This window comes from Serinus canaria, chromosome 2, assembly GCF_022539315.1.
Source record: "Serinus canaria isolate serCan28SL12 chromosome 2, serCan2020, whole genome shotgun sequence".
Lineage (NCBI taxonomy): Eukaryota > Metazoa > Chordata > Aves > Passeriformes > Fringillidae > Serinus > Serinus canaria.
Window position 1 is genome coordinate 81,507,008 of NC_066315.1, and position 23,090 is coordinate 81,530,097.

Below are 23,090 nucleotides of genomic sequence, written 5' to 3' on the forward strand. Positions count from 1 at the left end.
TCTGTACAGGCCACGTTTCCCATATTTGTCACATTAGGACACTCAGCCCATGCATGGCAGTTCTTGAGTCACAATCATTAGTAAACACAGATAAAATAATCTCTTTCCAAAGTTAATCTTCAACTAACGGCACCACTTTGGCCCAAAAATTTGCACTCAGCGCCATCTATTGATGCTATTCGGGTTCAGAACACGCTGGCTCAGTCACCACCTAGCACTGAGCCACACCACAGGCTTTACCAAACAATTTAAACATATAGGTATTAACAGCAGCAATACTGGGTTAGGCATTAAAAACATTTGATAAATCAGTGTTACAATTTGCCTCTGTTTCTAATTAGCCTAGTTTGTTATGTGACAGAAATAAAAACTAAATACTGATATGAGTTTTCCAGATAAGGACTTTGGGCATGTCTTGCCCTTATTAGTGTCTTAGGCATCCTGGAGCTGTGCTCCATACATCATACTTTTAGTAGTAGCACTAACAGTAGTAGGGGGTGATTAAGTTCTTATTAATAGATCTGCAGCTTGGCATGTCACAATTCCCATTCTGCTGAAATTGTTATTTTATATTTCAAATAAAGATCATTAAGGTCTTGGATTCTGCTTCCTTTTTCTTGTGCAAATTTTCTTTTCTACATATCCAGTCTTAAAAAACATTGTTCAGTCTCCAGCTTCTATGATGCATGGTAAGGAACAACTCTGATCTAGGCAGATACAACCTTTAGTTATTTAGGTAAAACTTAGGCTAATAGCAGCTTCCAAATCTTACCTCTAAAAAAGCCTTTTCATGATGCTTTCAGCTCTATCAGTACTGTTTTACAATTTTTCAGGGAGTGTAAGTAATCTACATACTCATTAATTGCAGAATAAAGACAAACAAGCAAATTTTAATTATCAAAAGTTTCCATGATGGATCTATGCAGCTCCCCAGAAAAAAAGTGTGAAGGGTTTGGCAATTTGGAGTATTTTGCTGATGTCCTACACAAACTACTACTCCCACACACCTTCATTGTGCTACCATTGCAAATGCAAGTTGACTGAACTCAGAAAAAATTGTTACCAGTAGTAAGCATCATCATACAGAGAAGATACAAAAATTGTATCTCTTGATTAATAATTTATGATGGAGGACTATTCATTTCCAGGGATTATCAACTTCAGAAATCACTAGGTTTTTACCTGTTTCAGTCTATTGGTCCTAGAATTTGCAGATATATTTTCACAAGTGCAGGACAAAGTAAAAAACCAAACAATACCTACCCAACTTATGTCCCCATTAAAAATCTTCATAAACCCAGCAGAGAGAAAGCAAAATTAAAAAAAAAAAAAGTTTGGGTTTTTTTTGTGGTAAGAGAGAAAACTTTAATGAGGAAACACCCTACAGAGGTAAAGTGGTGCAACAGGACTGACAGAAACTAGAATGGTTTACCTGGGTTTTTACTTCAATGGACAGAAATCTTACTACCAAACTAGAGCACTTGTATTCCAGTGCTTGACCACTCATAATTCCTAAAGCTCACACCCACACAGCACATTTCCCATTACCTTCCATTCCCTGACGATTCTTTTTTAAAAGAGGAATGAGAGGAAAACAGCAAATAATTTCGTTCAACCACTGTATAAGGAACAGGTCAGAAAACTCTTGCACAGACCTGCTCTGTTACCCCCTAATCTGAGGGGCAAAGACACCTGCTGGGCTGCCTTGCCTCCCTCCAGGGCCCTTGTGAGGACAGAAAAAATCCTGCTCGTGCAGCTGGGAACCTCAACAGCACTCTGCTCATCTACAGAAGACTGAATACACACGTATGAATCATTGATAAAAGGATCTTGTTTTCTGTTCTTAAGTCTCCTAAGAAATTGCCCCAAGAGAACAGAGATGATCTGTTGATCTCACCCACAATTATACAGTAAGGGGTACCCAAGTGACTTTTACAACCTGGACATGCAAACCTTAACAAGGGTGAGATTGCATCTACTCGTTTTGGCTCCTGAAATTAGCCAGATGTGTCCAACAGCAATCCTGAAGGAGTGGATGTAACCCATCCAAAGATTCAGCTTTTTTTTTTTTTTCTGGACAGGGGGAGACTGAAGCAAGGAATTTTCTTACAATGATTTTCTCAACAGAACGTCCATCGAGGATCAGTGCCAAAGTGAGCAATAAAAAGTGGCAACTCTAGCACAGAGGTCGTGGACTTCCAGTTTAAATATCACTTTCACTCTGTCACACACAAAATCCTGTAATAGGAGCTCCTAAATCCTGTTTGGTTTAGGTTTGAATATGAGTGAGTGAAGCATTTATTTGGAAGACATGTTTTAGTAAGTCCATTAAATCTACCTTTAAGTTACTGAAGCAGGAAGCAGCTTGCTGCTTCCAAAGAATTCACATCAGAAGAACATGTCACATTTTGGTGGATAAGGGTAAAAATACCTGGTGTTGGATGAAATGCCCTTTGTCTTTCCTGACCTCACACACAGATATGCATAACATCAGTATGTGCTGAGCATGGGCCAGTCATAATTTCTTTTTATACTCAGGCAGAAATCTGTCAATAGAAAAGTATTATGAAAAAGGCAAATACTTTTTTGAGAATCCTTAATTTAGCCTTAAAAGGCTACTGTGCCATAGGCAGCTCTAAGCCAAAACTTTTGCAGTAGCACAACACTGAGAACTGTGAGCAGAGCTTTAGACAGGCACTATCAGTTAAGGTTCTGAGGCATCCTCTGGAATTTTTCTTCACACATTTTCCTGTTATCCCAGATACTTCTTTTCAGGTTTCTAAGGCTACTTACAAAATCCTCCTTTTTTGGTACATCTGCTTTCCACAACACTTCAAGCCCCAGCCAAAACAGTGTAAGCACACAAGGGCAGCCACCTAATCAATAACTCTGACATGTCTTTCAATTGAACAATTCAGGTCATAACTTTGGTTTAGTGCAGGTGTTACTACTACATTTATAACCAGACTATACTGGCAGCAGTCTGCAAGTAGGCAGCTTCCTGTCTTTGAGAGCACAGAAGCTGACAGATTTACTTCCCCACTACACCAAGTCATCAGTTCCCTGTTAACTCACAATTTAGGCTTTTCTTTTAACCCACAAATGAGGAAGAGCTCACATTGCTTGAAGGCATGCTGTTTTCCAATGCTACTCTGAGTATGGCTATGCCCATTCTCAAGAGGCTGGGCCTTCTTTCCTGTTCCCATGGAAAGAAACAGTGCTGAACCAGGAGTACAGTACCAGCAGTCACATTTCTGTCTTCTTTCCCTGCCTGCCTCAGTGCACAGGGATGGAGTTACAGGGGAAGTCCAATGAAACACTAACATTGACATCTCTTGTAAACAAAGATAGATCACAACTGAGCTCTTTCCACAATGGACTCTCTGGGTCCCATCCCTCTATTCAATTTGCAGCCTCTTCCTTTCACTTTTCAAAATCCATGACTAGTTTTGCCTATGAACACTGTACAAAATAGTCACTAGGGCTGAGATCAAGGGGATTTCTCACTTTTTTATCAGAGAACAGGGGGTCAAGGGAGAACCCAAATGCATTAAATACAGACAACTAACAAGGATAGACAGTTGAGCAGAATCTCTGGGAGGAATAAAGCAAAATCATCATCTGGGACAGAAGGAGGAAAAAGGTGGAGTCTAGAAAGTTACAAAACCAATGCTGCTGCACTTAATCTTTGTGTCTGCAGAGATTATATATCCCTCTGTCAGCCATGTCCCACTGGCTAACTGACTGACAAAAAATAATCATTATCCAAGCTACTGCTGAGTGGTTATTTTCCCTTCCCACTACGTCTCTGCTTTGCTCCAGCAGATACTCATTAAGATTGACCAAGAACCATCCCTGATTGCTAATCTCTAGCCCTGCATTGCTGTCTATTAAAAACACTTCAGCTCCCTTTCTCAGCATTCACATATATATACACACACACATATGTATATATACACACTAGTTCCTTCCAAAGACTCATTTTTTAAAATTTTTAATTAGAGTCAGTTGGTGACACTTTAGAGTCCTTTCAGACTCCACAAAAAAAAGACAAGACAAATCCAATCTCTGAGGAGGCTGAAACCTAGATTAAGTAAGATTTTGAAAGGAGTTTAAAAACTACAGGGAGGGACTAGGAAAAAAAAATTAATTAAAAGTTAAGGCATCCCAAGGAATTAGTCAGCTGATCTCCTCTTGAGAATACTGCAGGCACTGCCTCCAGCTCCTCTGCGTTCTCATTATCAAGGAACCAAATCCACAAGTACAAAAGAAATATCCATGCTCACTGCACCCTTCAGAGAAACATCTCCATCATTGGAAGGCACCCATCCACCTTCCAAGCTCATTCTGAAGGTGGTCATCATGAACAATTTTAAGCAGGTGTTCAAAGTGTACATCAAAGAATGGGACAAGGTCGAGTTTCACTTCATCCATTAAGAATCCCATAAAAAAAATACAGAAGAGTGACTGGTCTCCAAAGTTTATTAAAAATCAAAGAATAGAAAACTTTACATAAAAATATGTCAATTTTAGCTTCCACATAGTTGTCCACACAAAAAATTTAAACATTTTTTTAAACCTGTAGCACATAACCACAGTGATAGCCAGGCCAATTCATTTGGTTCACCATGACTGAAGTGTTACATGATACCACTTTTCAAATGAGTTTTGCTTTAAAATGGACACTAGTATAAGACACCAATTAAAGCCTCTGAAGGCTCTTTAATGTAGTTATGCTCAATATTGCTAGTGTGTGAAGACTAAGCAGTACAGGCTCATGTAACAGCCCTTAGATATTATTTATGAATCAGCTCACAATTTTTAGAACTTTGTTATTGTGATGAATCTGGAGCATTAAGACAAACTTTCTGCAAACAGATATGCACTACTCTAGTTTGGAATGTTGCCCTCTCTCCCCTCACAAAAGGACCTGTTTGTGTTTGACAGATTCAATAATACCATGAACTACTTCTGCTTCAAAGGCATACAGCATATTAAAAAGCTTCATGCTTGACATCTCATTTCAATATTCAAATACCAGTTTTAAAACCTTCTATATCTGTACACAGTATAGATGTCCTGTTAACAGGATTCTTCAGCTTTCTCTGCTAGTGGACTTACATAACTCACCTGTAGTTTTCTGTATAGCTTAAGAACTCTCACTTAAAAAAAGGGAAGTCAGAGGGCATGAGATGTGACCTACTCCCAGGACAACTATGGTGCTTTAAAAACTCAGGGTTAGGCAGGATGTACATTTTTCAAAAAGTTAAAGACAGTGTTTGTCATGGCAATACACACTTGCATAGTATACCTGTATGCATCTGTAAATTAAGTGCCAGCCACTCATACTGTGTACAACACTGGGCTGTGCTCTCCTGCAACACATTAAAAGATACTTCTTGTAATGCTTAGAGCAGCTGAAGTACTTTTTATATATTTGCTCTTAACAGAACTAATGCATACTACTATACAGATTCCTTAATGGAATCAACATATTTCCTTTCTCCACATTCCTTAAGCCGGGTACCTCTGTTTAATAGTGTTGTTTCAACCCAAACATTAACAGGTTATGTTACTAAAATGCATCAAAGCATGTAGTTCAAAGCTTTTTAATTTCATATCAGGACTTGAACCAACCTTTTTCCCATTCCTCTCAAAAGTTTTACTTCTGGTACTACAAATGTTTGATTTGTTGTCTAGTTAAAGAAAATTAAAACTCATTGGTCAGAGCAAGACGATTGATAGAGGCCAGACAACGAGCTAAAAAACACAGGGTCAAAATGCTTTGGAGCTTAGTAAATTCTTAAAACTGTAAGCCAAATCGCACTTTCATTGTGAATCAAGAAGCCTCAAATATTACCAAATGTCATGTTTATAACACTGCTCAGACAACCTGCCAAAACTATGACCCCAACTTAGATAATGCAACCTGGGAAAGGATCTGTAAATTAAAAAACCTCTTCCCCTTAAATATAACTTATGTGATAATATGAAATTAAATTAAAAATTCCAAGTTATTGCACAAAACATACTTCCAATATTTACAGAGAAAAAAAAATTGAGCTTTAAGAAAAAAAGAAAAAAAAAAAAAAACAGGAGAGCAGCAAATTCACTTTTATGATCTCCGAACTTGATTTGCTGCAAAGAAGAAAAAAAAAATAATTCCAAGGGGCTGAAGTTTCCTTCACTTCTGAAATAAAAGAAAAGGAACAGATATAGCCACAGCAAAAAAGCTACAGCATTTGTAAATGTCCTTGCAGTTCTATTGTCAGAGCTGCTTCGGCACTGAATGAACCATTGTGGGAAGGCAGAAAACAAACTTCCACATTGAATAAGGCTTCACAGATAAGCACAACTACTTCTTGAAGATGGACTGAACCACCACACAAAGAAACATGCAAAGAAGTCAGCTGCAGATATTTGGCAACACCAACAAAACGATGTGCTGGACGCTGGTCTCCATCCCTCAAGTGGAGTGGCATTCACTCAGTTTGTCTGAACAGGGAAGGTCATTTTGGCATCTGCCATTATCTGCTCAGACTAATAGGCAAGCTGTCTCTGTGTTTTTTCCTCCTCCATATATTACGATTGTACTGGTGGTGTCCACGGTTACCAACTGGCTGCCTCATGCCTCCACTGCTGACAGGGCTGTAGCTGTTGCCTTGGTTATGAGTTCCTTTCATGGAAAACTTCATTCCGCTGTGCTGCTAAAAAAAATAAAATAAGATCAGCATTTGCTTAGGCATAAAAACAGCAAAGAAAACATATATTACCAGTTGTATTTCCTCAACATACAAGTCACTTCCACAAAACACTGCTTGAAGCAATGGGTCTTTTCATGCTTGTTTATTTGTAGCTGTGCAAGTCCCAAGGCACTAACAGCTTACTAAGTGTTTTCTAAAGAAAATGTCCTCCAAATGAAATGGTGTAGATTTCAAAGCATCCTTAACACCCTCGGATCTCAGGATGAAAAATATTCACTGTACAACTCCCTTATAAAACCACAAGAGAACTTCCACATTAAATAGTAATTGTGACAGATGAGTATATTTTGGAGTATCTCAGCAAGAGCATGACCAGATGAGATACTTCAGTCCTTCAGAAACATCATGGAGAACTGTAAGGGCATGATCACATGAGCTGGTGCATGGGGAGTACAAGTCAGCTTTCCCCGTAATCTCAAGTCAGTGACAGGCTAACTAGGTATGGTTTGTGAGGAGCTTGAAAATCCTACTGGTCTGATCATCAGCTTACACAGCTCCAAGGCTGTACCTCATATGCAGACCAAGGCAAAACAATTATGTGATCAGAAAAGTAGCAGAACACTTTCTTTGGGGGGGATTTCCAATAACCATAAGGTACCACAAGTATCTCTATCACTTAAAGGCATACAGTACTTAAGTTGGCTTAATGTGTATGTACTTAAATTGGGTACAAGAGTTTCAGAAGATGAAACTGAAAGACTTCCTAAATATTGGTAACATCAATGCAAGCAACCTTTCCTGATGTCTGACAGCAGTAACTCAACAGGCAGCTGATTGCCTGTAACAAGAGCTAATTCTAACCTTAAGGGGTTGCACAGGAACACAGAGCTAATATTTGGGACAACTGCTTGGAACACTGAAGTAGCTGCAGGTATTTCATATTCTGTATTTCCCAATGAGTGCAAAGTCGAAAGAAATGAGAACACCAAGCCACAATTGTGTGCACAAAACAAAAAGAGTTATTGAAAGCATAATTCCACAAGCAATATTTTACTGCCAAACTGTTACTAGAAGAGACACTGAGCATCCAGAAAGACAAACTGGTCAAGACCAGTGTTGAAGAACAACCACAGTTAATTGCAGGGTGGCAAAAAAACCTTAAAATTATTTTTGATTTATACAATGTCCTACAACAACCTAATCAACCTTCACCATGCAACTTCTAAACACCAAGTGTTGTTCTCAGACTACCAGTGGCAAAATAATTCAAGGACAAACAGAAAAAGGAAATGCAAGCTGAGAATTTTCCATATTTAGGAGTTATCACTCGCCAAACATTATTTAATAATATATGTTTCATAAATAGCTTCTAGTAGATATTCTAGCGAGTAAACAACATGAAACTATAAAAAATTAGAATGTTTTCTATTTTGGGCAAGTGGTCCTTCAAGCAAACACACCATGTCACATCCTTGGGCAAAGTTTTCTAGTTCAGTAAGAATAGCTCTGACTCAATTATATACAAACATTTACTTGAAATTATATCAAAATACTAAAAATTACCCTATAATAGTAAAACACTAAAAGGAGCCAGTCATCACAGTGACCGTCAACTATGTGCTGAAGAAAGACAGAGGAAAACCTTAGTATTGCTACTGAACAACCAGAACAAAACTGATCAAGGAGCATACAAACTTCCAGGAAGCCAATCCATCCACTTCAGCTGAAAACGTGAAAAATCTGGGAATTTTTTCCTCAATATCAGTGAGGATCCACCAAAAAAACCTACTGGGAGCAGGATGGCAGGTGACCCAAGATCAGACAAGCAGCACAGCAAGCATGACAAGTGCATCCACCTGTATCCTAAAAGATGTCATACCCCTAGTTTGCTCAAAAGGTAAACAAACCTTCGAAGAATGATTCATAACCTAGCCAGAATGTGAACTCGAGCTTGTGATGAAGCATTCTACATTGTTTTTAGGCCATCAAGATAAACACTGTCAATCTATTGGAGCAGGATCTGAATCCTGCTCCAATATGACTCACCAGCTGAGAGAGGTGCTTAAGGAAGTTGACTCAGGGACCACTTCAGTCAGAGATGATACCTTTATCTAACCAGTTCTCACCTACACACGTTTGTGGAGAGTTCAAGAAGTTCACAAGTTCTCAAGTTCACTAGTCTGCTCATTTTTTTGAAACCAACAGCTTTTAGCATCCTGCATCCTGTGCTATGGCATTTCACAGCTTAAATGAGCATCACATTTAATTTGAGCCTACTATGGGATGATTTATCAGTTCTTGGAATAAAAAATTTCTTGTCATTCTGCTCTCTTTTTCATATACAGCTGATGACCACACAGACCCAGCTCATATACCTCATCTTGTCAAGGTTAAACAATCATTCATTCTTCACAGAGCAGCAGTTCCATGTGTTTGATCACTATTGACAACTTTCCCTATTCTGCTTCCATTTGTGTTTTGACTTTCCTCTGATGAGGAAAGAAATGGAAAAATTATACTCACTAGTGGCATTCTGCAAGATGTCATCTTTACAAGAAACTGTCTGCTCAGGGCCTACTACTCTCTACAAAGTTTAAATTATTTCTCTCCCTCCTCGCCATCACCTTGAAAGGTCCTTCTGCATCTTTTCTCAAGTAGCCCTTAAGGTGCTTCACACCACCAGCAAACTTCACTAGGCTTCATCCACTGCCTTTTAGATATTAGGCAGCAGAAACTCCTGCAAGGCTTTCCTGATGATCTCAATCTTTCAGAAAAACTGAATTTTTTGTTCCTCATTTTCCAATTAGTTAATTTTTTGAAACGGGACACATATCATTCACTTAGCTTCCTTCAGAACCTTTGATAAAAGAAATTTACTTCATGTTTTTAGAAATCTCAAGAGACTGTATCAAACATCTTCCTCCTGTGCACAAACTTCTGGACATTCCCATGCTCAGGACACACAGTCACTGAGACATGACATCTGCAGTAGATGATGTCTAGAGAGATCAGATAATCCAGAAAGAAAGCCCTTCCTCTGTGATATGACAGAAATCTTCAATTTAGAAGTTTCAACTTCTTTGGATCTATTTCTCTAGATAGAACAATCTCTCCCATCTTAAGGCTATTGATTCAACAAGTAAAACTGGTTTGGTTTTTAGCTGTGTTGAATAATCTGCTACATCTGGAGGGTAAACTAAAGAATTCACATTTAAGACAAGGCTGGAGGTGGGGGTAAGGTGAAATTCTTCATCACATACCCGGTTAAAAAAGCTTCCAGGGGAAAAAAAAAAAAACATAAAATAGAAAAACAAACAAAACTCCCAGAATCTAACAAAAAAACAAAAACCAACACCACAACCACCCCAACAAAAAAAAAAATTATCAAAAAACAAAAAACAAACAAAAAGCCAAAAAAAAAAACAAACCACAAAGAAAAACAAACCCAGAGGAAATTTAAAAAAAATAAAAAGCCCCAGAAAAAAACCTCAAGAAAACAATTATGATTGCAATAGAAATTCCAAGTAATTATTTGCTAAGGAAACCAAATTTCTATTCTTAAATACTGGCAAATTTACTGTACAAAACTGCTGACATTTAAAGACTGCCATTATTCAAAAAGAAAGTTTTTAGCCAGAAATCAATCCCTTACAATTTGAAATAACACAAGTAACATAACAGAGCTGAAGTCTAAACATAAACAGCCTTCTGAATTGTTTTGGATTTGTTAGGTTTCTTTTTTTGCCTGATAGAATTTCTAATGTAGGGAGAAAAGAAAGGCAGAAAAATGTTGGTAATATATAAATTACCAACATAAAGTATCTGTGCTAAAAAGTATCTGTGCTCAACTTAAAAATTAATTATGCATACAGTGCTCCAAAATGATTGCTAGGTACTTACAGAGGTAAAGGAAAAGCTTAGAAAAGGCATAAGACAAGTTTTGAAAGATCACATATTTAGTATTTTGTTATTAAGAGGATTAAAGGCCATAACTGAATCTAGTCTGCAGCTGATCAGACTTGTCATCATACTCACACACTTCAAAACCATTTCATGTGAAATACCAGAGTAGTATTCAGTGCTACCTTAATGTACCATTAACATTTTGAATATCCCATAGATAACCTATCATGCATTCTCAAAATTTCACAAAGTTTGCATTATTTCCAAATTCTCTACTTTAGGCTTGTAGCACTCACCGACTTTCTGATCATAATATCTGTAAATACACCAAAAATTTAACTTCTTTATGAAATAGATTCATTGTTTTGCAGAGAAATAATGGACAATGACCTAGCTAACACTTTAGTCACAACTACATCAGCAATAAGCCAATTATTAGGCACCCTAGCCTCATTACTTTAGATTAGTTAACAGGATTCTGCAAGATATTTGCATGTGCTATCTGGGTGTACTCTTAACCTGGTAAGATTTCTATGTGGTTTAGAATTCTAAGCTGAAGTAGAGACAAACCAAAATAAGTTATTCCAAAAGTTGTTCAGTAATGGCAATCTATGGAAATAGGGTTCAAAACACAGCAGACAAAGACACTTCTCTTTTTGGGGCCTACAGGCCAATTTCAGCTATAACCAATAAAATCTTGAGTCCTGAATAGATTTTATACAATGAGCCCAAACTCTTTTCTGACATTACTAAAACGGGAAATTTATGGACCCAACCATAAGAACAGCAAAGAAAAGGAAAAACCACATGGGGACTAAAAAGAGCTCAAAAGCAAGAAATTTCAGATGTTTCTTACCTTACAGCACAAGAAAACTTGGAAAAATAAAAGCTCCAAGGGGAACAGATGATTTCAATATTCCATCTCTTATTTAATTCCATTATAGATTACTGGCAGAGCTACCACACAAAGGTCAAGGTTCTCTTCACCTTTCACAACAGGTTAGGCAATATGAGTATGAGCAGCTCTGAGATAAATTAGTATCTGAGAGAGCAGAGGGCCTAGTCCCCAAAATCAGGGACTGACAGTGGACAGTACCATCAGCATTGCAGCAAATAGTGAACTGTTATGGTAAAGAAACTAGAATGACACATGAAATAAATACCCTTTCTGATCTTGTCAGTACTCAAGTTTCAAAACTGAGGGGCAAGAGTCAAAACAATGGTACCAGAAGACAGAACTCATACTGCAACTTTGCTGCTGTTGTGACATGGGCCATGAAGTGTATCTGCATACTTGTCACTACAGAGAACAAGAGATAATAGCTTTTTTAGCATAAAGCTGACAGCTTCAGACCTTAAAGAGAAATCTTACCTTACTGAGAATTCTGACTTTTGATTAGGAACAGAAATACTATTACTACAGTAAGAACAACTCTTTCCAAATGATGAGATGATAGCAATACATGTGAAAAAGTCCGAAGAGGAAATACATACGTGATTAATCAAATCTATCTCAGTTTGTGAGCAAAAATCTGATTACAATGACACTGGAAGATAAAGGAGTACTATGTTACCAAAAGGAAGGTATGACTTCTGCATTTAAATAAGTCTTTTTTTTATGGTGGGGTTTTTTATGTTTCTAAGAAATTACTATGTAGACTTTCCTGCAACTCAGGAAGCAACCAACAATGTGGCCAGAGGATTTCATACAGTCCTTTAAACATCTACGCTAGATGTTTATATGGAGACCTCTGGAGAGCACTTAATCCAACATTCTGTTCTAACAGTCAGATTAGGTTATCCAGGGTCTGGTCAGGCTAAGTCAGTTTCCATAAGGAAACCACATAAAGACTGTCTGCCTAAGCATAGGGCAACCTAGATGAAAAATCTCCAGTACTGTTTCCAGCTGAACAACCACTGAAACTCAGATCCAGTTTTTCCTTTTCCTCTTTCCTTAGAAAAGGAAATAAAATCCTCTATCATCTTCTCCTAAGTTTTGCATGTGTTAAAAACCAAACAATGCTCTGTCACACACAGAAGATGGGAGTCTGAGAATCAAAACTGCTTCCAAAGCAGACAACCATAGCCTAAAACACAGACACTGAAAAATCATTCCACCCTAAATGAGAGCATTCTCAATTAAAAAAAAAAAAACAAAAATGTCATTTGGTTGAATGAAGAAGCCTTCAGTACCTAAACAGCTTAAAAATGCCATTGAACAAATCAGGTAATTTCTAAATTGAAGATGACACTGAAAACACGGAAGTATCTCAATATACAAAGGGAATTCAGCATACTTCTGTACTGACACCAATTAAAATGTATCTTTACAAACTTATCCTTCATCCAAGTGAGCTACACTTTACTATTTGCACTCATCTAAAAGAAATTTTGACTCCAGTCCCCGACTAGTTTTGTTAGCAAAGCTGCTAACCTTCCAGCAATCATCTCAGAGATACAAGCAGTGTCAGCAGTACTAGTGAGACAAAGCAACACCATTAACAATTGCTCTGGATAAAAGAAAACTCTGAAACAAAGTATGCTAGCCACAGAAGCACCTAAAATGCAATATAAAAAAGCAGTTTGTAAGTTAAAATGCTCTAATGTTCTGCCTTATTTGGCCAAACTCAAAAGAATCTGAAAAAAAAGGATCTACCTCTGCAAGTCTCTCTACAGGTTTTGACTGTGGTATTTCAGCACTGACATTAAGGTTTCACTTCCTAGTTGTCTCCAAAACTACAAACATATTCCCAATCAGACACCACTCATCTTCACTGGAGACTTCCTCAGACACACTAGAAGCCAGCCAGCGCAGCAGAGGAACTGGTGTTTGCTGGCTTTAGATACTTTGAAATCAAAACATAACCCTTTGGGGGGAAAAAAGAAAGCATCTTAAAAGTTAAATGAAAGAGTTCTTCTGACCTAAGGAAATTTCTTCTGTCTTCATCTTGGTAACCTAGTGAACAGCAATCAAGCATGAATTAAACTTATCTCAAAGGAGCAACAGGGAATGTAGTCCCCTTCTCTCCTTGGGAAGTTACCAAGCAACTTCTGCCCCCTCTACTCACCTGGACACGCGTCTCAACATTTTTTTTCTGCTTATTTCTAACGGGCAGCACTGCTTCATAAACCTCAAGTAAAATTTCAAAATGCTGTCAGCAGAGCAGAAAAATTATTACCTTGAAAAAATGATGGATGATAATGATCCTGAAAAGCACACAGACCTGTGCCAGGAGCTTAATCAGTCCCTGAACTATCTGGAAATTCTCCAATTAATTATGCAGTACATAAATAGAATTGGCAATCACACCAAACATGTTTCAAAAATGAAAATAGCAGGAAGCTTTAACAGCAGCAAACTTGCCTAGAAGGCAGTAATTTGTTCAAAATACAGTTAAATGCTCTTGGCACCTCCTGCTTTTGAGAGTTGTATTCAATACCTAGGTACAGCTTTCCAAGCTGAACTGAGGTGGAAAAAGTTGCCAGGGAAAAAGCTGAAGACACCATGCAGACAAATGAGTCCCTTTCAAATTTTTTTTTAACATGAAAGAAGACTTGCTTTTAAGAAAGTCTTACACATGTGCAAATCTATCAGGGCAGGTGTCCTCTAAGATGGTAGAGTGCACCTATTAAGAGTTATAAGCTAGCCAAATCTCATCCACTCAAAAGAAAAGCCACCAGCTTAATCTAGCACAGTCATGCTCCAGATCGTTGGAAGTGGAAAGGAGATATTTACAGTATTCTGGGTAAAATGATTTCATTTCCTACTTCTGATTCAATCATAAACTTTATAAAAAAAACCCACTTCTACTTCACAAAATATAAGCTTTTGGTAAATTCAATGCAAATAGCCTCTTATCCCATTTCTAAACTACAAGTAGCAAGAAATCCTTCTGATTTAATGTGATTCTCAAAGGCACATCTTTGTTAAACAAAGCCACAAAAAAAATTCCTGCTTTTAAACATTTAAGTACTATAAAACTACTAACAGAATACTTAATCACTTGAAAGGACAGTCAAGGAACAGAAAGCCAGAAAAAGTGCTACAAAGCAGTTGTTTTCCAAGATTCAAAATTCTAGCAGACATCCAAAATTCACACAACACATTGCCTCTTCACAACTGTGGGAAACACTCAGGGCCAACTTATTTTGTACTAACAACTGCATGCCTGCTAACTAGCTCCAGGGTACTTCAGAAAAGCAAAGCTGTTAAGGAAAGAATAATTTGCACCAAGTTTGTATTTTAGATGAAATTTAACTTAACTCTCCAGTTTTATTCTTAAAAAACATCTGAAGTTTCAGACTGGACTGTATTCACTAGCCAGTGAATATTCAATTGCAGATATAATAGAAGATATTTTTTCTATTATCTTCTCTTCTCACTAATACATTTCCTGTGCAGATAAGCTGGTATTGCCTACATGGGACTGAGCAGTAGGGAAAGAAAAGAGGGAAAGAATCTGTGTAATCAGTTAGAAGCTTAAAACCAAAGGCAAGTCAAGGGAAGTGATCATTTCCCCTCTACTCAGCATAGGTGAGGTCACACATGAAGTGCTGGGCCCCAGGTCTGGGCTCCTCAGGAACAGAGATATGGACAAATATGAGAGTGTCCAGTAAAGATCCATGAAGTAAGTGCTGAATCACATTTTAAAAGGCATTAAGTTCAAAATCTCCTGGCCCTTGATTCCCAAGAACTCTCATAGAGGGACTTGGAGAAGTAGGAAGAGAAACTGACCAAAACTAAGTTTCAAAGAAACCAGCTCACTGTTTCGTTACCACAGGCAACCTACAACCCACAATTTGCATTAAGCCTCGTGTGAGGCATGTTTGACTAATAGCTGTAATTATCAAGACTGGGGGAGTGTTTTCCTGCAGAAAGAGGCACTGAGGTTGTACCAGAACAGATACATTAGCCAAAACACATTCAGGTCCCAGCACAATTATGCACACATTTAATTTTTGGTAAAAAACCTTGTGCACATATCCATAATTAATCTTCTGTTCTCTACCCTTAATATGTATTACAGAACATTACAAGTGTAACCAAATCTAATAATTCAAAATCAAGACAACAAAATAAGCCTAGAATGGTCAGTACTATTCCCTAAAATTCAAAAACTATCTTACAGCTCCACCACCTATATGGTGGTGGAAATTAAAGAACCTGAAGATGCACAAATATCCCACCAGTTGGGCACCAGGATTCTCAAATACAACTTAAAGAGGCAGACACCTGACACTCCTCCTTTAAGTTACTCCTAGGTGTCTGTGTTGTGGAGGGGCTCTTCTACTCCAAACCCTTTCCCACCCTTTGCTCTCCCCACAGCTGTGACACAGCAGGTAAGTACTTTTATGACCCCAGCACATGCTCTGTGAAGGCTGGCTATGCTCAGAGGCTGACAGCACAGCGCACATGACCTGTGGCTGCGGTGCGATGGCTCACAGTGACAGAGTTGCTGGCTCATACCTGATTACTGGTGGCCATTATCAGGGCTCTCGGAGGCGCAGATTGGGGTTTACCACTTGGCAGGGGCAATGCGGGTGCTAAACTGGCCATAAGCTGAGTCGGTGCTTGAAGACTGAACTGGTAAACATTAGGAGCTGTGCAAGGTGGTGTATCTGATTCCTTTTGGCAGAGAAAAAGGGGAAAAGAAAAGCAACTTTACAGAAAGTACAGTATATACAGGCTATGCACGTGAAAATGCACCCAAATATCAACTCAAGTGAATACTGTAAAACATAATGATTTTTGTTCAATAGTAAAAAAAAATAAATAAAAGCCAGCACTATGTTTATTTTATACATCCAGCAAAAGTTTAACTGAACGTCCATGAAGAAGACAATGTCAACAGGTCTATGGCAATCACAGGTCAGTTCCAGTCAGCACAAATCTAAAGCCAAAGTTATGTCTCTAGCAAATTCAAACTTAGAAGAACTAAAGCTGGGAAAAAAAACAGAACAAGAACAGCAACACTCTGGGTGATAGAAGGGCAAAAATTTTAGTTGTCTTGACAGATTTGGTCCTCAGAACAAAGTTCATGAAGTGCACCGATCTATATGGCAAAACTGCTCACTGTAATTGTTACAATCTTCCCCTACTCCACCCAGCAACAGTAAAGTTAGGGCTCCACCTCCCAAGAAACAAGTTGATGCTCTGCCCCTCAGGACCAGTATATATGCACCAGTCACACAGGCCACTGCTCTCGGGGAGTTCTGCTCCCCTCACTTTCCATCTGAAATCTGGGGGATGGTTCTTCAGGGAAAGCAAGATGGATGCAGGATAACAGAAAAGATACTGCAATGGAACTGATCTCACTGATTACTATTCTTCCTCCTTCCAGTCTGATCACCTGATACCTCAGATGCATCCTAAGCAAACATATTGGTGATGTTAAAGTCCTGTGTGTCTGGAGCACCTAACAGCAAGGAGGCAAACGCAGATCCAGGGCTTTGCAGGAAATTCTGAAGTCTGAAAATACCCAACTACCTGAGTTCTTAAGTGAGCAATTATTTTCTAAGTTGAGAAAGGTGGAAAGCAAGCTGCAGCCTTTTAAAACCACTTTAAACACAAAAACTCTTGTAAAACTTATTTTTCAGCCATAACACAATGGCAGAAGTAGCATCCCCTACATTTCACTGCTGGTTTTTACCACTTTCTTAACTCCAAAGCATTCTGAACTTCAAAACAATGGAAAGACCTATTCTTCATCCCAAACCACTGGCCTTTTTTCCACTGCCAGCTGTTAGGTTCAAAATATAGCAAGAGATGGGGGTTGGCCAATTAGTAGTTTAGAAGTTACCACATTAAAAGGCATTATTGGCTCAGGTCATCATGGATCTTTACTGCTGAAGTAATTACTGAAGTATTCTATTGCTCTGTCTCTAAAAATTAATCGCCTGGAAGCAAAGACTCTTCACTTAAATCACAAACTTTAAATAGATCTCCAGCACTACTATTTGCCCTCAAATGGCCTTGTTTTCTAAATTAGATTCTTCAGTTAGAGAATAGGCTGCTCAAGAACAGAAACAAGAGAATGTTTAAAAGCTTTTCTTGGGGAGAAGATTATATAAGTGAGACTGACAACAGTGAATACTGAGCAGGCTAAGCAATGAGCTACTACAAAGCAAAACTTGCATCCCAGCTGAATTGAATACTCACGGTAGAAAGAGTCCTCAACAAAACCAATTTGTTAGAACAACCAGTCTTTTATTGGTCTGTATAAAGCTGTGCTTACTGAAAAAAAAAAGATCTAGAAAGGAAGGAGCTGCTTCCTATTAGTTCAACTAGTGGTAAAAGTTACAGTATGCCTTTGTAAAGCAGATAACTGCATCATGAAATCACTCGAGACACATCATACTTGTGAAAAGAATCTGTGCAGAAATCAGATGAGATGAGATCAGATATTTATTATTTAATAAATATGTTCATCATAGAGGGAAACTACATGCTGTAGCACTGACCAAAAATTAAGTTTAATTGATGCCTGGATTTGGTGGCATTTTTCTCCTTTGCCCAATCCTACAGCATTGACACTGAGGGAATAGGCTAAGGTCTTCACAAAGATGAGCTTCCTTGGCCACTTTTGGTCATGGAATTTATTAAAAAGCTAATGAGAAGAGAGGGAAATGAAGTTCTAAGCATGCTCACAAGTACCCATGAGCTAGCAAATGGGATGGAGAAAGGCATCTTATTGTCTAGCCAAACCAATGTGCAAATCTGCAATGCAGCCTTCACAAACCTGACCAAAGAACAATTATAGTATCTCCATTCAAAGGATCTCCCCCTTTCACTTCTACTTAGATCCCTGAAGGTTCACATACCTAACTCAGATCGGACACTTCTCATTAATGAGATTTCTAAGAGGCTTTAAAGCAACAAAAAGTTGCTCAAAAGAAAAAGAATAGCAGATGGAAGAGAAAAGAGCATCAAAACATTTAACTGAGATTAGAATTCACCACAAACAAAGCTGGTATTGCTTTATTTTATTTTTTTAAAGGTATGTTTTTCTGCCTCAAGTGTTATTTACTGAAACACATCTCATATAGGCAGACTGTATCTTTTTTCTAAGGCAATCCTGAATTGCCAGTGGCATTACTGTATGGATTTGGCATTGACTGACTTATATTACTGATATTTTGATGTTCTTGACTTTTTGAGAGTATCAAAAACTTCTGTAAAGAGCAGTATTACCCTTCTTAAGCTGAAAGATTAAATTTGGATCATAAAATTGAGCCCGATGTGAACAAATCTGATTTTCCATAAGCACAGCCTACACAGAAGGATTAAATCTTTCTTGGTCTTCAGCACCAGAATCTTAAGTGTAACATGCAAACTTGAGACACTACAGAAGTTCAGATGACCTACAAGTAAATACAAGGAGGCAACACTTTTGACACATTAGGTACACATCTGGAAGACAAAAGCTCCAACCACTACTGGGGTGAGAGCTACAGAGGTCACATTAAAAAGATAAATGTTCACTAAAGGGGTATGATCCCTCAATTGATTTTAGCAGACAATGTAGAGATGAAGCTACAAGAGTGCACCTCACAGCAGTACCTCATCCTGCAAGGAAAATATCTTGTAAAGATATCCTTTTGGAAACCAAGAAAGACTAACAGATGCAGGTTTATCCTCCTGGGATGTTTCCATTTTAAAACGTGCTCTTTAACCTGTTTCAACTTCCTGATTAAGAACTTGGTATGCGGAAGGAAGATTTCTACTACTCACAGCCCTGATTACTGAGGACACTAGTTTACTTTAATGCTGGAGAAAGTATGGAAGACACCTAGAAACACTGATGAACTTCTGCCTAAACAGAAACAGTGAAGCACTGCAATCATACAAAATATGAAGACCTTAAATCCATACTTCTCTTCTTGACATAGGATGAAAACAAAGTAAAATAATTTACTTTTCTGCAAAATGCATCTCCCATTATAAGAAGACTAAGGACCCCATCACCAAGAGAATATTTACTTGTCAAAACTTCATTACTGACTTGTCTGGCCATAAGAGTTTATTTCAATTCCATGAATAACTCAAGGCTTAAGATACCTGGTAACTTCTCAGTTAACAACAGCTACCATTTCAGAACTTTCCATTTTCAAGACTGTGTACCTTCCTAAGAGCTGAAGTCGCCTAAGATTAATTCACGACCCCAGTGTGTTTAAGTTTGGCACAATGCTAAAGGAGTCTAACTATCCTAAAGTCAGTACTCAGAAATAAAAACTTAAAACAATAGAAGGCAAGTTTCTTGATAGTGTGATGAGTTTGGGTTTTCACCCCCATCTCTAAGAATGAACTACAAAAGTCTTGGCAAAAAGATCCTTATTGTTTCCACCCTCAAAATTTCTTCCACTAATTAAACAATATTTTTTCTCTTTCCCACAACATTCAGGAGCTGGAAGCTGTGAGAGAACAATGATCACTTCAGTAAACCCTCTGTTCCATCTTCGAAAGCAAAGAACTGAAAAGTCTTGTTTATAGTTAACACTTGACACTGTACATTTTCAAGTGTTCCTCTCCTTACTTACAATTACAGTGATTTAACAGATGACTGCTGCCAGTCTTAATCCTTCTGCCTCTTTTCCCATTCCATCCTTCTCCATTACACCTGTCTTAGCATCTGACATTATTATGTGCTAATTCACAGAGGTGAACCACAGAAACAGTAATCACCTTCTTACTAGCTTCACTTTCTGAATCAGCTCACCACAGGATTAAGTGTACACCAATACAGAAAAGCAGGAGCAGCTAATGAAAGGAAATTTGGCTAGCAAATACATCCTATTACTGAATTGGCTTAGTAACACGGAAAACCACATTCCTTTCAACATAAAGCAATACCAGAGGACTTCAGACATATCCTAGTTTGTATCCAGACATATCTTAGTTTGTATCCATGCACAGGAGAAGAACTTCAATGCACGCTCTCACTGTATAGCTTTAGCCCCAGCCTACTTAACTGTGCTTGAGAAATCACCATGCTTCCAAAGGTGACTGTATGATCACCCCCTGCCCTCATCCCATTTCTTCCACATTGTGTGCCATTTCCTTTCTTGGTAGGTGGAGCCATAACTTCAGCTATGGTGTAAATAAAGTAGAATGGAGATGAACAAAATTTCTACTTTTATGGAAGGTCACAAGATAATTTGCATCAATATAGCTGCTCCACTTCCACTGGCCAGCCTATAAACAATATAAGTCTTGAATTAAGGTGAAAATGGTTGTTTTTTCTACCTTTCATTGCAAAAAAGAAAATATTTTTGTCATTGTGTTTACAGAAGGAGAGAAATGAAAGAATACAGGATACACAAGCAAACTGAAAAATATGCATTCTCCAAAAGCATTAGTGTTTGTTTTACAGAAAGACAACTGAAAACATTATCTAATTAGCATGCACCAGATCCAACACAAAGCCAGCACCCCTTCGACTACACTTCATTACACCCTGAGAGACCTGACTTCAAGTTTATTCCATGTTTTATCAATACTCACTGTATTTCAGATAAGCCATCTTAAATAAAAAAGGTCCCAAGAGTGTGTAATTTAAAACTTCATTTGTTGCCCCAATACTTTTATTTCACAGGCTTTCAACTGGTCTGTATTGCTAACAATATAAAAATATTTCCACTTTGATTTTTAAGTTATGCACAGGACTCCTTATGAAAGCTGAACATGCATCATACTAAACTATAAATACTGAATTTAGGTTTTCTTCCATCCTAAAATGGCTTAGGTATCTCTGTGACATTTTTTTTCATGGGAGGGAATGTTTAGATATGCAAGATTACAGTTTAGACTTTGGCATCAGAAACTAGTCTGAAGTCAACTCCTGAAAAATTATGTGCTCCTCTCCTTACTTCACTGACCTCACAGCAGTAAAATCCCACTTTACTTGCTGAATTACTGATTCCCTCTGCATCCTCTGCTGCTTGGAATAACTTATTAAATAAAATTACTTTAGAATTTTGTATTCAAAATTGTGCCTCCTGCAGCTTTGCAGAAATTTAGTCTTACTTCAAGTGGATAGGGAGAAGAGACTGCTCAAGGAACTGGTACAGAAGAACTGAAGAAAAGCCTGGGACAGTATAAAATTCCACACTGTCAGAGATACAGGTTAAAAACTTTGAAAACAAACATGGGGCCATACAGTGAAAGAGGAAAATAGGCAAAAGCAACACTGGAAAAATCTGTTGCCCTCTAATTCACAGAAGCGTTCATAATCTGCACAGAAAGAATAAGAAAAAATAATGGCACTTCTGATGATTTGGGGGATTAAACTCTTAAATGCCCCAAATCGAATGTCAATTAAATGCTTTTCCCCAGTTAACACCAGGTTGTCTGTGTCTCTGCACTCAGTGTTGCCCACTGCTTTATTTGAAGACAAGCTTGTCTGCAAGTCAGCACTTATATCTCTCCGAAGGCTAAACATTAAGAGAGGCTTTTTTAAGAACTTGCCTCTATTTGTTCAGGAAGGGCAGAAGCTTAAGACAAAACCTGCATTATTATACACAAAGATGATCAACTACTCATACATATTTGAACAGTTACTTTGGTTAGGACACAAGAATATACAGGCACATAAAAAGAAGAGAGAAAAAATTGTGTAGCTCCTGCTCTCAAGGCTAAGAATTTTATTAGGCAACCTCCTTTTGCCCCCACTCCTTATACGAACAATTTCAACTGCAACTCTAAAAATTAATCTGTCATAACAATGGATTTAACAAGACTTCAAGAAGAACTGATACATATTCTGAAGTGTCTGTCTCTCTACTGAAGATAAGCATGCCTCATGCCTGCCAATTTAATCACTTTTAAAAAGCACAACATTTATCCAGACAAGATATGTCATGTACCCTATCACCTCTCTAAATATGGAAGCACAATAGCTCCTGCTAATAGGCTGAAATTTAGGCTGGCTAATAGGAAGGAAGGTGAGATGGTTGAGAATTTCATTAGGCATGTTGAGTTCAAGCACTAAACCACCATTACTGTAAAGCAAGTAACAGCTCCAAAAATCAGTGTGGATTTTGTATGCATTCAGCAGAACAGAAAGAACAATAAGTCTTATTCTTATCAGTCATATTTATATATTAGTCTCAGAATGTAAGCATCCAGTCAAGGTACTGAACACAAAATACTTTAATACAGTGAAAAGAGAGATTCACAGAACACTGAAGGTTCTGCTCAACATCATATTCTCTAGCTGATGGGGGGGACCCATGGGCAGATCAAGCACTGACATTCTGATGAAAGGGTTACAGTTAATTTCAAGAACAGTCTGAAAGAAGCTATTGTAAATGTTAAAAAGTTAAAAAGAGACAAGGATGGTGTCATCTCCAACGGCAGACTACAGGGATACCTTGTTCACTGAAACTTTAGTTTCAGAACAAGCCAACTACATTGGCTTGACTGCAGAACTCAGAGGTCTTCACAAAATTATCTCATCACAGAAGCCCACACAACATTATCACCAA

The 23,090-nt window shown here is 38.0% G+C and overlaps 1 protein-coding gene across 4 annotated transcripts in view; it reads right to left on the bottom strand.

Moving 5' to 3' along the window:
• Positions 1–4,467: 4,467 nt before the first annotated feature.
• TENT4A (terminal nucleotidyltransferase 4A) overlaps positions 4,468–23,090 on the bottom strand; it is a 58,281-nt gene continuing 39,658 nt past the window's right edge. The window contains exons 11-12 of one of the 4 annotated variants that reach the window (XM_018907243.3): positions 16,075–16,233; positions 4,468–6,704 (exon numbers count right to left, since the gene is read on the bottom strand). In XM_018907243.3, coding sequence (XP_018762788.2) covers positions 6,528–6,704; positions 16,075–16,233 — 336 coding nt within the window. In that variant the 3' untranslated portion in view covers positions 4,468–6,527. Of the gene's footprint in view, positions 6,708–16,074; positions 16,234–23,090 lie in introns of all 4 variants that reach the window. The other 3 variants (XM_009097595.4, XM_018907254.3, XM_018907247.3) reach the window with 3 other exon arrangements.